General features: G+C 37.5%; 1 protein-coding gene across 3 annotated transcripts in view; it reads left to right on the forward strand.

The window, feature by feature from the left end:
* The first annotated feature begins 9,803 nt into the window (after window positions 1–9,803).
* Window positions 9,804–15,613, forward strand: part of TP63 (tumor protein p63) — a 220,496-nt gene continuing 214,686 nt past the window's right edge. For all 3 annotated transcript variants that reach the window (XM_059922077.1, XM_059922078.1, XM_059922076.1), the window contains exon 1: window positions 9,804–9,875. In XM_059922077.1, the coding sequence (XP_059778060.1) occupies window positions 9,814–9,875 (62 nt within the window). In that variant the 5' untranslated portion in view covers window positions 9,804–9,813. The remainder of the gene's footprint in view (window positions 9,876–15,613) is intronic.

Consider the following 15,613-nt stretch of genomic DNA (forward strand, 5'->3'; position numbering starts at 1 on the left):
GCGGGTTGTCAAAAGTATGGTGATATTTTCAGGCAAAGAGGTTTACCTGAGTTCCGATCATGATTCTACCACTACCTGGCTGAGTGATGAATGCAGAGTCACAAACTAACTACCTAGAGATAATAAGACCTAACTTGTCTAATTCCTAGAGTTTGTATTGGTTATCTATTAATAGATAGATAATGGACATGAGATATTTAATAAATGCCAACCACTATAAAAAGTTTGGGTTTGTAGAGGTGCTGTAAGGAAAGAAGATACAGTTTATATTTACCTTTATTTTCCCAGAGTCCTGCACAATACAAGGCATACCATAGGCATTTAATTCATGTTATTTTATTGAGTAAAAAGAGTAATGTCTGGGAGTAAGTAAAGCTGGGTCCACTGCCACTGATGGTTATGTGATTGTGTGACTATGAGTTTGTTTCTTAAGTTGCCTGAGTCTTAGCTTCCTCATGCATACAATGGAGGAAATAACACTACTTGTCCTAGTATTAATACATCTACATGACAGTTGGGAGACTGATGAGATAACTTCTATGAAAGTGTTCTGTAAAATTAAACCACTATGCACATGCTTGTTATTTTTAAGTCGTTTGCTGGGATGTTTTTCGAAGCAAATTGTCTCTAAATTCCTTTTTAACTTTGCGTATAGCTAATTTTCAAAAAAAAAAAAAAAAAATGGCATTTATTAAATGTCTCCTAGTTCCTCTGTTGGGAGCTGTGCTCCATTGGTAAACAGTATATCTCACGAAGCTACATACCAGAAAAGCAGCCAGTGGTTTAGGAAATCATCACACCATAGTTTTTGGTAGTCACTAGTATATACAGATGGGATCTTTTTTTTCTTGGCTCACACCCACTCCTCTTCCTTCCACAAAGGATGGCTTTTGTGGCTTCCTGATAATCAGGATTCAAAAAATAAGGCACAAATTTTTGAATGTGTGTCTGAGGGAAGGTTCAGCCACAGCTGTCTCCCTTGGGCTCAAACCTCAGGAAAGTAAATAAGAATGCTACATTCTATCCTCTCCCACCTACACACATGTTTCATGAATTTTAGTAAACATATTCTTATCTCATTAATTTAATCAGGCACCACATACCTCAGCGAGCAAGTTGGTCATCGGCAACTCAGGGACACAGCTCAGCAAAAGTCTTTTTGTTTTTAATCTGTGAAACTTAAGATGCAAAAAGGCAAAGAAGATCGTTCTCAACTTTACTGGAGGCCAGAGACTGGATCTTACTGATCTACTTCATGCCCACAGCTCCCAGCACGCTGACAGGCACACAGAGGAAGCCCTTAAGGAATATGCATGTTGAATCTATTAATCAAACATCAAATCAGTGAGTAAGTACCATAGAGTCTTGCAAGAGAATTATACTGGAAACCACTAGAAATTCAGGTCTCATTACAATATCATCCCTTGTCATTTATTTGTAATAAGCAATCAAACAAATGCATTAGATTCAGAGTCTAGAAGCTGAAGGCCAATTTATTTTACATATTATCTTTTTCCCTCATTCTTTTAACAAATATATATTTTGTACCTACAATGTGTTGTGTGTAACAAGAGCCTAAGCAATTATTGTGGATAAAAAAAAAAAATTCATGTAAGTAATTGGTTGCCTAGAAGTTCACAGAAAAATAAATGGCCCTTTAGCACAAGTGTAGAACATCATGTAATACATTTTGTGGACAAATATTGTCCTTGGTTTCCTCCTATTTTTCTTTCTCTTGATGTTTATACTGGTTATTGATTTTATCATTTACCTACGTATTTAATTTTTTACACTTTTTAATTGTGGTAAAAAACACATAACATAAAATTTACCAGCATAACCATTTTTAAGTGTACAATTCAATAGCGTTAGGTATATTCACATTGTTGTGCAGTGACTCTCCTGCACTTTTTCATCTTGCAAAACTGAAACTGTACCCATTAAACAACAACTCCCCATTTCCTCCTCTCAGCCCCTGGTTACCTTGCATGTGTATTTTTAAATCTCCTTCTGTGTATTTTATAAGCTACCTCAAATCACTCTGGAACAAAGTGATTTCGTGTAGATGGATAGATAGATAGATAGATAGATAGATAGATAGATAGATAGATAGATGATAGATAGATGGACTGTCTGTAAATGTAGCCTACAAGCCACAAGGCTTGTGAGATTTTAGTTCCTCGACCAGGGATTGAACCTGGGCCACTGCAAGGCAGTGAAAGCCCCGAGTCCTGACCACTGGACCACCAGGGAACTCCCGAGCCTACAAGTTGATAGTCATGGACTCTCAGGGTTGGACAGAATCTTAACATCATATATTCAGCCTTATCTTCTGCAGTCCCAATATAAGAATTAACAGACACACTTGCTGTTTACAGCACTGCCAGACATTTGTGTTCCTACAAACACACACAGTATAAGGATAAATACTATTTAATGCAACCCTCATCATAAAAGACCAAATAATGTATGGTGCATTTATAATTGTATATGCTGAATAATAGACAGGGAAAACCTGGTTTTGATATTGATTCCTCTGCTTACAAGTTTGTATGCCTGATAAAAGGAGGAAAACTTTCCACGGAGAAGTTTCAGTCTCCGCGCAGCTCCAACTCTCCTCCACTAGTCATGCATTTTCCATGGCAGTTATTGTTGGGGATATCCATATTGTGATGTGTCCTCCAGCCAGGGTCTTCAGTGACACCATGCCTAGTGTCATGGGCAGGAGGAGTATATACTTGGAACCCATTCCTCTACCAGGATGAGTAGCAATACTTTAACTCTACACAAACCCAGCTACAGACCACATTAATGTATTCCCCCAACCCAAACTAAAAGTATCCTCTATTCAACTTGCCCTTGCCTGGATCTTAGAAATCCTGCGGCCTCTCTATCACCACTCTATGTGAGATGAATGGTGATGAAGGGGAAATTGGAGTAGAAAGAGATGGTAATATTAGATGACTGTATTTAAAATATCTCACATTTGTATATTTTACAGAAACATAATGGCTATGTATACACGTTGCTAAGATATTTCCTAGAACCTTAGAAGGGACTATCTATGTAAGTAAGAGGTCTTGACATTCAAACTTTCTTAGGTTCACAGTAAATCTGTGCCTGAGATGAGGCTTGGAGAAAACCCTTCGATGGGCTTTAAAAACTGAGCAATTCCTGATATGATGCACTGAGATGTACACAATATCACAGTATCACAGATGTTTCTGCCAAAAGTAGATAACTCAATCTAATCATGAGGAAACATCAGTCAAACCTAAACTAAGTTACATTCTACAAAATAACTGGCCTGCATGCTTCAAAAATATCTGTCATGCCGTAAAGACTTGTGTTTGCCAGGGAAGGGTGGGAGGAAAGAGAGGGTTGGATTGGGGGTTTGGGATTAGCAGATGCAAATTATTCTATATAGGATGGATAAAGAACAAGGTCCTGGGACTTCCCTGGTGGTGCAGTGGTTAAGAATCTACCTGCCAAAGCAGGGGACACGGTTTCAATCTCTGGTCCGGGAAGATCCTACATGCTGCGGAGCAACTAAGCCCGTGAGCCACAACTACTGAGCCCGTGTGCCACAACTACTGAAGCCCACGTGCCTAGAGCCCGTGCTCCCCAACAAGGGAAGCCACTGCAATGAGAAGCCCACACACCGCAACAAAGAGTAGCCCCCGCTCGCCACAACTAGAGAAAGTCCGTGCGCAGCAATGAAGACCCAATGCAGCCTAAAATAAATAAATAAATAAACAAATAAATGAAAAGATAAATACATTTATTAAAAAAAAAAAAGAACAAGGTCCTACTGTGTAGCACAGGGAAGTATATTCAATCTCCTGTAATAAACCATAATGGAAAAGAATATGAAAATATATACATATATTCTTCTTCATATATATGTGTATATATATATATATATATATATATATATATATATATATATATATAACTAAATCACTTTGCTATACACCAGAAACTAACGGAACATTGTAAATCAACTATACTTCAATTAAAAAAAAAAATCTGTTATGAAGCACAATGACTGAGGAACTGTTCCTGATTACTAAAGACTAAAGAAACAGAACAATGGAATGCAATGTAGGATCCAGAATTTTCTGTTGCTATAAAAAACGTCATTGGGACAATTGGCAAAATCTGAATAAGGTATGTAGAGAAAGTAATCGTATTTTATCAATGTAAATTTCCTCATTTTTTAACTGAACTGTGATCATATAAGAGATTGTCTCATTTTAGAAAATATGCACCAAGACACTTAGAGTCAAGGTGCACCATATCTGCATCCGACAAATGGTTCAGGAAAAAAAAATGCAAAGTGCCAAATAAGGACTTCCTGTGTCTCCTTATTTATCTCTCTCTCACGTGGGCACTGAGCAAAGGAGGGGTGGGAGTGAGGAGCAGCCCCCATACAGCTGTTCAGGGATGTCTGGAAAAGAAGCCCACCCACATTGCTCTGGGACACTGGGTGTGACTTGGAGGGTATCGGGTTTGTCTGTTAGGGACACTGCCAACCTCCTCCCTCCCCAATTGGCCTCTGTGTTTCCTTGCATGCCCTCTGATTAGAAAAGTGTCCCTTTCCTCAGACACTTCTCTAAAGCATCTTCTTTCTTCTCAGTAGACTCTGAGACAATAGCTTTATGCACTTTTTTTCTATTTGATGAATTCCTGTGACCTGTAAGAAGGTGGAGGTCAAATTAGAAGAAGCACATGGCTAAGCTTGCAATGCACTTGCTTTTTCATTGATATAAAAAAGCACTTGACCCTAATACAGTACACTTAAATTCTTGGCCCAGCTTTACTCCTACTAGATGTCCTACTTCAGCAAATATTAGATTCATAGAGTATAAAGCTGGGAGGGTCGGTAGGATCCCTCCAAAAACAGAACCTGGTTTCTACTTCTATGAAACAGAGATTGTGGAGTTGAACTGAAGTTATGTCCAGAAAAGTGTTTTAAAGCTAAAAATCATCAAACTCTTCAGTCCCTTTGATTTGGGTGACACTCGATGAATTTACTCCGCCACCTCTTACTCTAGAAAGTTCTCTCCTTGTCCCCATATTATAAAAGAGGGACAGGCCAGGATGACTTGGAGAAGAGAGGGCCTGAGGTCCAGTTACCCTGACGAGAAATTCAGCTTCTCCAGTCACACAGCCACAGACAGCCAGAGCTCTAAGGAATGTGAGACATCATCTACTTTAAGCCCCTCGTGGTGGCATCTGTTGTTTTCTGTTGCCCTGAACCTATTGCCCTTTCCTCGCTTAATAGAACCTCTATTTTCTTGCAGAAACTCTCTTTGCCCCAGTCTTGGTAGGGCTATCAATCAAGGCATTCAGATTTCTCCTGGCCTAACATGACATCTTCCTTCGGAGAATTCGAATCTTAAGGTAAGTGACTCAAGTTAAAAAAACCAAAAAACAAAAACCTGTTGGGTCTGACATTGCTATGGTGGCACTACGAAATGACTCTATTCATTCCTGTTACTTAGATCCCTGAAGCTATTCTGGTTCCAGCCTTTTCCCAAATCTTGTTTTTCAACTTTCTCTTCCAGTCTGTGAATTTTCATATTTTGATCTATTTTTATATTTTTAGTTTTACTTAGCAGGAGTTAGTTTCCATTGCTAATGACAAAAGAATCCTCACTGGTACATCCTTCCTCTTAAAGAGCAAGAATGTAAGGCCCAAAGACAGTAGGCTACTTGCCTAAAGTCAGGGAGGAAGTTGGGACCAGAGCCCAAACCAAACCCAGGTTAGTCAGTTTCTCTCTACACCTGCTGCCTTCTCTAGAGCTATAGCAGCCTTGGAAGGAATGAACTATTCCACATCATTAAGGGACTCAGTGGAATGAGTCATTATTGAGCTCTTAAAAAGTCTATTGGACTTCTGCTTTGGGCCATAATTGAGGATATGAGACCAGAATTTGTTCTTAATAATGAAAAAAAAGGAGCAATCCACATGTTCAACAACCATAAAAAAGAAACAGTTGCTGACATACATAACTATATAGATGTATCTCAAAAACAATATGTTGAATGAAAGAACCTACTAGACACAGAATACATGCCATGTGCCTCCATTTATGTGACATTCTAGCATTGTGAAGTCCAGCATGGTAGCCACTAGCCACATGTGGCTTTTTAAATACAAGTTGATTAAAATTAAATAAAAATTAAAATGCAGTTTCTCAGTCACATTAGCCATATGTGGCTAGTGGCTACCATGCCAGACAGTGCAAATGTAGACTATTTCCTTCATCACAGAAAGGTCTATTGGATAATGTTGTTCTAGAAAACATACATCTGATACATAATGACAAAAAAACCAAGAGAGTGATTGTTTAGGGTCAGTGGTGAAGAAGGATTAAGCACAAAGGGGAGCTTTTAAGGTAATGGAAATGAGGGGATTTGGGGGGTAATGAAATATTCTATGTCTTGTTTGTGGTAAAGACTACATGGTATATAATATGTCAAAATTCCTCAAATGGAATGGTAGAATTAGTGAATTTAGTGAATTTCATTGTATGTAAATTATACCTCAATAAAGTTGATTCTAAAAAGTCAAATGTTTCATGGAAGTTCTTTTTTAACCACTTATAATAATTATTAGATGCATTTTTGCAAAGATATAAACATGTTATTTGTCCACTAGACCGTATTTTGCTAGTCCCTGGAGATACAGAGATGAATCAGATAGCAAACCCGCCCTCAAGTTGTTCACGGTCCAGTACAGGAGATGGGTCTTATGCAAAAATAGCTCAAATCCAGGAAGAAAGTAGCAGGTGCCCTTTCACAAGTGAAAATATCATGATTTAAGACATTAGAGGTAGGGTAGCTTCCTTTTACCTAGAGGAATGAGAAAGGCTTCCTGTTCTTTGAAGTATTTGTGAGATATATGCACATGGGGTTTAAAAACATTCTAGATGGAAGACAAAATATGATCCAAGGTGGGGGACAACACAGAAAAGTATGTCACCCAGTGGATAGAGTGCATAAAGGAGAGCAGTGAAGAAGTAATTCACATGGATATAAATGAGAAGGGTTTGTGTTTTGAATACCTGAGTTTGGCAAAGTGCACATTCTTGGCTGCTAGGCGCTGAAAGGAAAAAGTGTACTTTTATTTTACATTGTGTCCAGAGTTCCAGGCCCTCAATGTTACTGTTTCCCTAAGCTCTTTACTTTCTCCTCCTCTTCCTACAAATCAAAAATCTTCACAAACAACATCATTCAAAGATGTAGGTCATGCTCAGAAAGGCAATTACCTTCTCTCAGCCTAATGCGTTACTTATTCTATTACAATCTCTACCTAAAAGACTTAAGGTGTTGGAAAAGCATCTAACTTGCACAGCAAAGAAATAATTTATGCATTTGTATAGTAACCTGAGCCCCCCTGGGTGAAGAGGGATGTAATATAAATGTAAGTGGCAATTATGGTAATTATAGTATAATTGTCACTTATTTTCCCAGGTTCTGGATGGTTGTGTGCCATGGGTGTGCTGTTGAATCCTGGAGAGTTTGCCTTTTGCCCTTGGTCAGGGTAGCTCTCTGCATTTATTTTCACGATGCAATAGGAGCCAGTATGTTTCATAATTATTTACATAAATTTTTACCATTTAGTATCTGTCCCTCTTACCTAATAATTTTAGGATTTTTAAAAATAACAACTATCGATGTCAGGGCATACATTTTAAATGGTCTTTTTTATAAATTAGGCTATAAAACTTTTGAAATTAAAAGCATACTAAGAATGTTTGCAAATTAATCATTTCTTTGGGAGCCTAGAGCCTCTGCTGGTAAGTTAAAATATTTGGAAGAGCACTGCTTATTTCCTAGAAGTATATAAAAAGCGGGCCTGAAAAGAGCACTAGGTCTTGCTACTCAAAGTGTGATGCAAGGCCCAGCAGCACCAGCAGCAGCTGGGAGCTTGTGAGAAATGCAGAGTCTCAGGCCTCACCCCAGACCCACTGAACTAGAATCTGCCTTAACAAAGTTTCCAGGTGGCTCGCAGGTGCATCAACATTTGAGAGGCACTGCATTAGAGATCATTCTTTCACCTCTCATTTTATAAATGGGAAAGGCCGGGCACTTGATGGGACTTGGCCATGCTCAAAGGAAATTGAGTATTTTTAATTTAAGAACTCTATATACTCCGGTCATCTGTATTTGCTAATAGCAGGGAATAAAGCCAAACACTTTAACTCTAATTAACAAATCTATAATTAATTAGTAAAATGATCTTCCCTCAAATTTCCCATTTTGTAGAACAAGCTGTTTGAATTGGCTGGGGCTCAGGCCGGCATATTTGTGAATTTCACAATTCACAGATGTTAGACACCCTCAGGCTAAGTAAGGAAGAGAATGTCGAGTTTTAAATAGCTTCTCCCTTCTATCCTGGCTGAAGCAACAAATAAAATACTTTTATGAAACACATTTTGAACCAAAATTTCTCAAAAGGAGATGTCAAATTGCTCTGGAAATGACTTTAGATTATCTCACAACTTTGACAACTTCTGATGTCACCAATTTACAGGTCACCTATGGTTGGGGGTGAAAGGAGGTTATGAACTTGCCATGTTAGTGACACTTGGGCACGCTGTTTTTTTTTTTTTTTTTTCTGTTGGAGTCTATTTTAATTTAGCTTCTGAAACATATTTCATTCAATATCCAAATCCACAAAACCATGATAGGTTTACAGCCTGTATTCAGAAAGGAAGTGAATTATTCTGTATGTAGATTTTTTGATATTATATTAATTTTTGGATATATGAACAAGTTAACGGTTTTACTCCAAAGTAGCTCGAGCCAAAGCAAAACCAAAACCAGCAAAAACAATGACATAAATAAGAGAGTGGGAGAGACTGAGAGAGATGGAAAGAACTCGAATGTTTTCTGTAACAGGCAATTTGAAATAATTTTGTAAGCTTTAAAATAGTTGAAAATAGTGCATTATTTTCCATTTTAATATTACTTTAAGAAAATTATGTGTGTGTGTTTGAGGTAGGATATTTGAAAAACTCAATCAAGGTTATTATTTTTTTTTAATTTAGGGAAAGCAAAGCTAAGGGGATATGAATGGGTATCTCTTTTAGTTGAGACGAAGAGTGAGTTCTAGGTTAAATATAATCAAGGAATTTCCCTGTCTTTGCTATTTGAGATTGTGACCACAACAGGCGGTTGGCTGAAAGGGAGAATGAAGGGTGGGGGGAAGGGGGGGCGGAGGTGGAGATGAAGAAAAAAAACAAAACAACTTCCTAAGCAGCTCTGTGAAATATTTAGTTCCAGAAGCAGTTACAGAAGCCCTCAAATCAAATCAGTATGCAGAGACAAGGAAACATTAATTAGCTGGAGCAGGGTGGACACTCATTAGCTCTTGTTCTGTTGTGAAAGTCCAGGCTGCTGAAATTAAACTCTGATGCCATTCATGCCAGCATCCAATCACCAGAGAGACCAGAAGTTCAGAGATGACTCCAAGTTGCCAACAAGTGTGGCCACTATACGACAAGGACTCTAAAGCCGTGGTAGAGGGGGAAGAACAACTTTAGAGAGGATGCCCAGCTGGTAAGATTCGACTGTTTCTGATGTTTTAGTCCCTTGATGAATCTCATTGGCTCAAATCAAGAAACGCTCCGCCTCTTTGCAAATGTGTGTGAAGGGGGGAAGTGTCTACCCTTCTATGTCTGATAGCATTTGACCCTATTGCTTTTAGCCCTCTGGCTTTATATCTATGTATACACAGGTATATGTGTATATGTTATAATACTGTTCTCCATTTGTTGATATCAAAGAGAGTTGAAGGAAATGAATTTTGAAACTTCACGGTGTGCCACCCTACAGTACTGTCCCGACCCTTACATCCAGCGGTGAGTTTAAACGTGACGTAACTTCTATCAAAACTTAACTGGAGTGCCTTGTGTATGATGAGTGTTTCTGCTGTGTACAAAGAGCAGCCTCTCTTTGTTTATGAGCACAGTGATATTATTTTGCACTTTCTGTGGACTTAAAGTGGTCTGTGAGCATCTCTTCTAGTTTTCTTTTTTTAGTTCTTATCTGGATGTACAAAGTAACGAAGTTTGTAGACCATCTTCCCATGGTTTCTTAAAAAATGGTCACACCATTTTAAGATGTTTAAAATCTGTTATTTGCCTAGATCAGCACTCACCAACCCAAGAAGAAGACATTTCATTGGACAGGAATAGAATAGTCTGTGGATGATCTTCAAGTCAAAAGAAACACAGAATAATTTTGATTTATACCTTAAAAATAGATAAATAGCCATTGTTATACCAAACAGATTGTGGCTTGTCATTTTGGCTCTGTGGCATATTTTATTCTTGATTTGTTTTGTAACAAACATCATCTTTTGACAAATCTGACTTTTAAAACTTAACAGTTATACTCAATTTTATTTCTGTTTATAGGAAGGAAAGTTTGCCTAGCACTAAGAGGGAATACTAGTGAGCATGCACGATGTGTGTGTGTGTGTGTGTGTGTGTGTGTGTGTGTGTGTTTCAAATTAGAGTTTGCTATTTTTAAACTGGTAAATGAAATCTGAACAGTGTTTTTCCAGTCATAAAGTTATGGGAGATATTCAAGCCGTATGTAGCAGTGTGATGTTGTTAATTTAACAGCATGAGATTTGATGTTGGAATTTCATACTTTACTTTCTGAGACTAATGAGGGAGGTCCTCTGATTGCTGAAAACGGTGTGGTTCCACAGGAGTTAACTTGTCATTCACGATGGTGCCTATTAGAGCCTCATCCCAGCAGTCTAGTGGGCTCTCTGGCCAGGACTCACGGTCACATTGCTCAGGCAGTTAAGGAAACTGTGTGATCTTTTTTCATTAATAAGATTTGTCACCATGTAAACATTAATTTGGGCTATATAGACGTAGCTTCTTTTCCTGTGAGATGTTTGGTGGGCTGTGTGAGACAGCAGAAGAGCAAAAGTAAGAGAGAAATGTAAATGGAATGGTTGACAAAGTAAGAAAAGAAAGGAAGAAAAAGGAAAGAGGGAGAGGAAGCAAGTTTGTGGTCCTCCAGGTTGAAATGGGAAATGTGAATGGTGATTTGATTCCTGCCTTGCTGTGTGCCATGAACAATAGTAGCAAAAATGAATGGCTCTGGAGTTCACGTTCTTACATAAGATTTCGTTGGAGTTGGGGGGTGGGTGGGTAAAAAACAAAACACTAAAGATTTTCTATTTCTCAAAGTTTTATCCAGCCTCAAAATTTTCTACTTCAATAAAATCTTTGAAATAATATTTCTAAGAGGATAATTGTGATGAAACATTTGCTGTATAATGCTTCCCTTGATGGCGTCTTTTTTAAAGTAGGTGCATGGATCTCTCAGCTCTGGAAGAAATTTTTTTCTATTGACTAGCAACCCGCATGTCAATCATGTACACCTCTGTCCAGAGGTATTTCTAGTGATTGATGAGGGAAGCCTGTAAATACAAATACATGAGGAAATTGCTTTTCGGAGTGTCCCGGAAACCGGTTAATTCGTGGAGCAAATATCACCTCAGTTTTTGTCAGATTGTAAAATTTAAAATAATAATAGTACTTTAAAAATATTTTAAATTTTCCTGAATCCCTGAACTTTAATCTTGGTGAATGTCACTTTTGGGGAAGGGGGGACATGTTGGGGAGCTGTGAGATGGTGGTGCAGGGTGGTCAGGGAATATTTATTTGCCAAATAAATTGTTTTAGGCAAGATTATGTACTTTCCATTTGTAATAGAAACTTAATTCCCAAGTAAACGAAAGAAAAATATTTGTTGCCGAGCATCTACTCTGTTCAAGGCACTGGAAATACAAAAATGAGTAAGATATAGCTGTAATGTTTATTTATTTTATTTTATAGTATTATATATTTAATAACATATATTTGCCTCATGTATTTTAACTGCTTTGTCAGATATTTCAAGGACTGAATTACTACCATTTTTCTGTCTAGACTACTTAGTGAATAAATGAATGAATGAATAAGTGGGATATCACTATAAGAAATCTATAATACTATATATTGTCGAAGCAAGAATCAAACAATATTCTCTTTGATGCGTAAGGAGTGAATGAGTTTGAGCTGGTTTTTCTAAGCAGACAACCCTTGCAGTTCTCAGTTTACAAAATCTATTTTAAGTAAGACCAAATGTAATCATTCCATAATCATAGTCATCTACATAGTTAAATTTGTCTTTTTCCTGACCTTGTCTTTAGAAAGAAATTATGAAAGAGAATTTTCAAAAAAGGAAAGAACAGGATTTCTTGTTATTTTTAACTCTAAGCTACCTTAATGCATAAATGTCTTTTTATCAAAAAATAGAATAAATGAGAGCTGCTATTATCATTTACTACTGAATGTTAATGCCATTCTCCAAAACCCAATTTTAATATACATTTCAAAGTATGATGGTAATCATTCTCTCAGTCAAAATTGAGATTTCACCCTCTGTTATTTTTTCCTTTGCACCTGAACATATTGACACATTATGTATTTAGTTGTGCTCTGATGTGTATGCTAATTTACTCTAGTCTTTACAAAAACTTTTCTGAAAATCAAAACAGTACTTAAACTATAGAGCTTAGATTTCCCCTTTGATGCTATTGACCATTACAAGAAGAAGAGAAGGTGGACAAATCACAAGTTTTGTAATTTTATTGCTAACTTAATTTTAACAAAAATAGATGAAATTATGCAAAATCAATAAATAAGAGCCAAAGGGTAAGATACAGTTCCTTATAATGTATTCCTTATACAGTTTCCTTTATATGTATAAAACCATATGCAATGAGTTCTGTTTACTTTTTGTTAGTAAATATTCAAAATGAATCCAAAATTTAGCATTTTACAAGTTAAACTTTTGTTAATTTATGGTTTGGGCTATAATTTTGGGTCTTCTTGCACCCTTTAGTTTTTAGAATTGCCACCTAGTTTTTAACATAAATCTCTTTAACCAAGTAATTCTAAAAGACAGATTAAATTCCTCCAAATATCATCTCGAAAATAAACCAGTTAAAATGATAAAAAGGAATCCAGATTAAATTTTGAAACACTGTGATAGCTGAGGACTAAAAATAAGAGAAAGTAAAACATATTACTATTTGAACCACTTGTAAAATGATTTTGAGTTATTTTTTCTGTCACCCTCTACTCAAAAGAAGCTTGAACTGTTAAAGTACTGTATGGATGAGTAAGAAGTATTTCCTTTGTAAATTACATATTGATTGTGAATTTTATGCTTTACTAGCTTAAAGGTCAACTTTATTAACTGTATTTTCTAAATATGTCCCAAAAAGAGGAGGAGGGGAGTGGGTGACAGTGAACTTACAATGGAGGATCATTTTATTTGTCAAATGCAATCGCATAAAGACAGATGTAGTTCTGTGTTGAGTGTCTTCCACTTGCTTCTCCACATCCACCCTACATCCTTCTTGTTCTGAATCCCAGGAAGCTGACTTATGAAGATTGCATTGACAGTTCCTTTCTCCTCTGGTTTCCTCTTGGGTTCAACCAGTGGGAACCTCTAGCAGGAGATCGAAGGGCAGGAGGAGAGTGAATTTGGGGTATATGTTTCCCTGCTGTTCTGCTAGGTTTTCTACTAAAGGCTGCAGGTCCTGTAGGGGCTCTTACCACAGTTCCGGACGTCTTGAGTTTGAGTAACTGCTCTCTCCTCTCCTTTTCCTTCGAGCATAGGAGTGGTAACCATTTGTAGACACTGCTAGCTCCAAAAAGCCATACCATATCTCTTCTCCCTTGATCAATAGTCCCTTTATTAAACTATCTCCATCTGCTCTTTTTTCAAACGCTCTTCTTCCTCCCAGGATCATACCCAGTAGAAAAAAACATGAAAAAGTTGCCCATAGTGTTGTTTACGTGCACATGGAAACTTCAAAAATTGATATAACATTTAATAATATAATTGCTGATGCCAATTAAGGATGTATCCATCCATTTCAGTGAGCAGACCAGTTTTTAATAAGGCTAAACCATTAATTTTAGCTAGCTCCAGAATCACTAAGTTTCTCTGTCTGACTGAAAGGAATGAGCCGACATGCTGCAGTCTGTGTAGGTTGTTAAGTCAGTACTTGAAAAGAAGCAAGGCAGAGGACAGGAAGAGCTGGTTCATAAAGAAATACAAAGGTACAGTTTATCAGCAGGGACTAATGTAGCCACCAGTTGTAGTCAAGAAAAATCTGCCTCCAACCCTTATAATTTTCACAAGAATACATGTCAAAAGACCTTTATGACCCACTGTAGTTAGCCAAAAGTATGATGTATTATAATTCTGTATGCCGCTCCTGAGCTGTGAGTGCATTTAAATGGCAGAGAGGCAGGGAAGTGTGTCAGCTGAGGGCACATAGGACTTGTCAAAAGACTATTATCCAATAGGCGTAACTCCACCACTCATTGATTATGTGACCTTCATAAAATCACTTAAGCTATCTAAATCAAAGTTTCCTCATGAGGTAAGTAGGGATAACAACTTCTGGCCAACTGTTCACAACTAAGACATTGAGAATTAAATATTAACCCAACCAAAGTCTGAAATGCATCCCCTTAGGGTATTGCTTAGCTCTACTCTTGTGGGTATGGCACAACAGTGAACTGGAGATTCCTTCCCAGCAACAATTGTGTCCTCATGGAGGCATACCTTAAGTTCCATTTTGCTCTATATCATCTTTAAATTAAGCACAAAGATGATTATCAGTCTTGACATGATCTTGTCTTGTCTCAATTCTTCTGCTTTAGAATTGAGAAATCTAAAACCTTAGAGAGGTTAAGTGATTTGCCCAAAATCACACACACAAAAATAGTAGCAGAACCAAGTCTAGAATTCAAGTCTCTTCCCTGTTCAATGCTATTTCTACCACAGAACATAACATGTTATTAGGTCTGTATAGAACTTTATGATTAACAAAGTGTTATTCAACACATTACATAGCTGATCCACTGGGGCAGGTGTGGTGAGCAAAATAATGGCCTCCAGAGATAGCCACGTCCTAATGCCCAAAACCTGTGAATATGTTAACTTACACAGCAAAGGGGTATTAGGTTGCAGATGGAATGAAAGCTGCTAATCAGCCGACCTTAAAATAGGTAGATTATCTTGGACTATCCATGTGGAACCCAGTGTAATCGCAAGAGTCCTTAAGTGGAAGTGGGAGGTAGAGAAAGAATAAAAGTGATGTGAGGTGAGAAAAGACTCAACAGATTTTGAACATAGAAGAGGATCAGGAGCCAAGGAAGGCTGGCTGTCTCTCGAAGCTGGAAAAGGCAAGGAAGCACATTTTCCTTTACAGCCACCAGGAGGAACATAGTCCTGCAAACACCTTGATTTCAGCCCGGTGAGATCTGTATCAGGCTTCCAACCTACAGAACTGTGAGATAATACATCTGGGTTGGTTTAAGCCACAAGTTTGTGGTAACTTGTTACAGCAGCAATAGGAAACGAATTCACCACGTAACGGATTTTTATCCTCAAATTGTAGGTATGGAAACTAAAACTTTGTTTTGATTTGTTTGTTTAACTAAAGTATTCCATGAGCTTATTTATTTTCTTGGTGCTGAGTGGGGAAGATAGAAGGTATGAGTAAGAT

This window comes from Balaenoptera ricei, chromosome 4 (genome assembly GCF_028023285.1).
Source record: "Balaenoptera ricei isolate mBalRic1 chromosome 4, mBalRic1.hap2, whole genome shotgun sequence".
Taxonomy (NCBI): domain Eukaryota; kingdom Metazoa; phylum Chordata; class Mammalia; order Artiodactyla; family Balaenopteridae; genus Balaenoptera; species Balaenoptera ricei.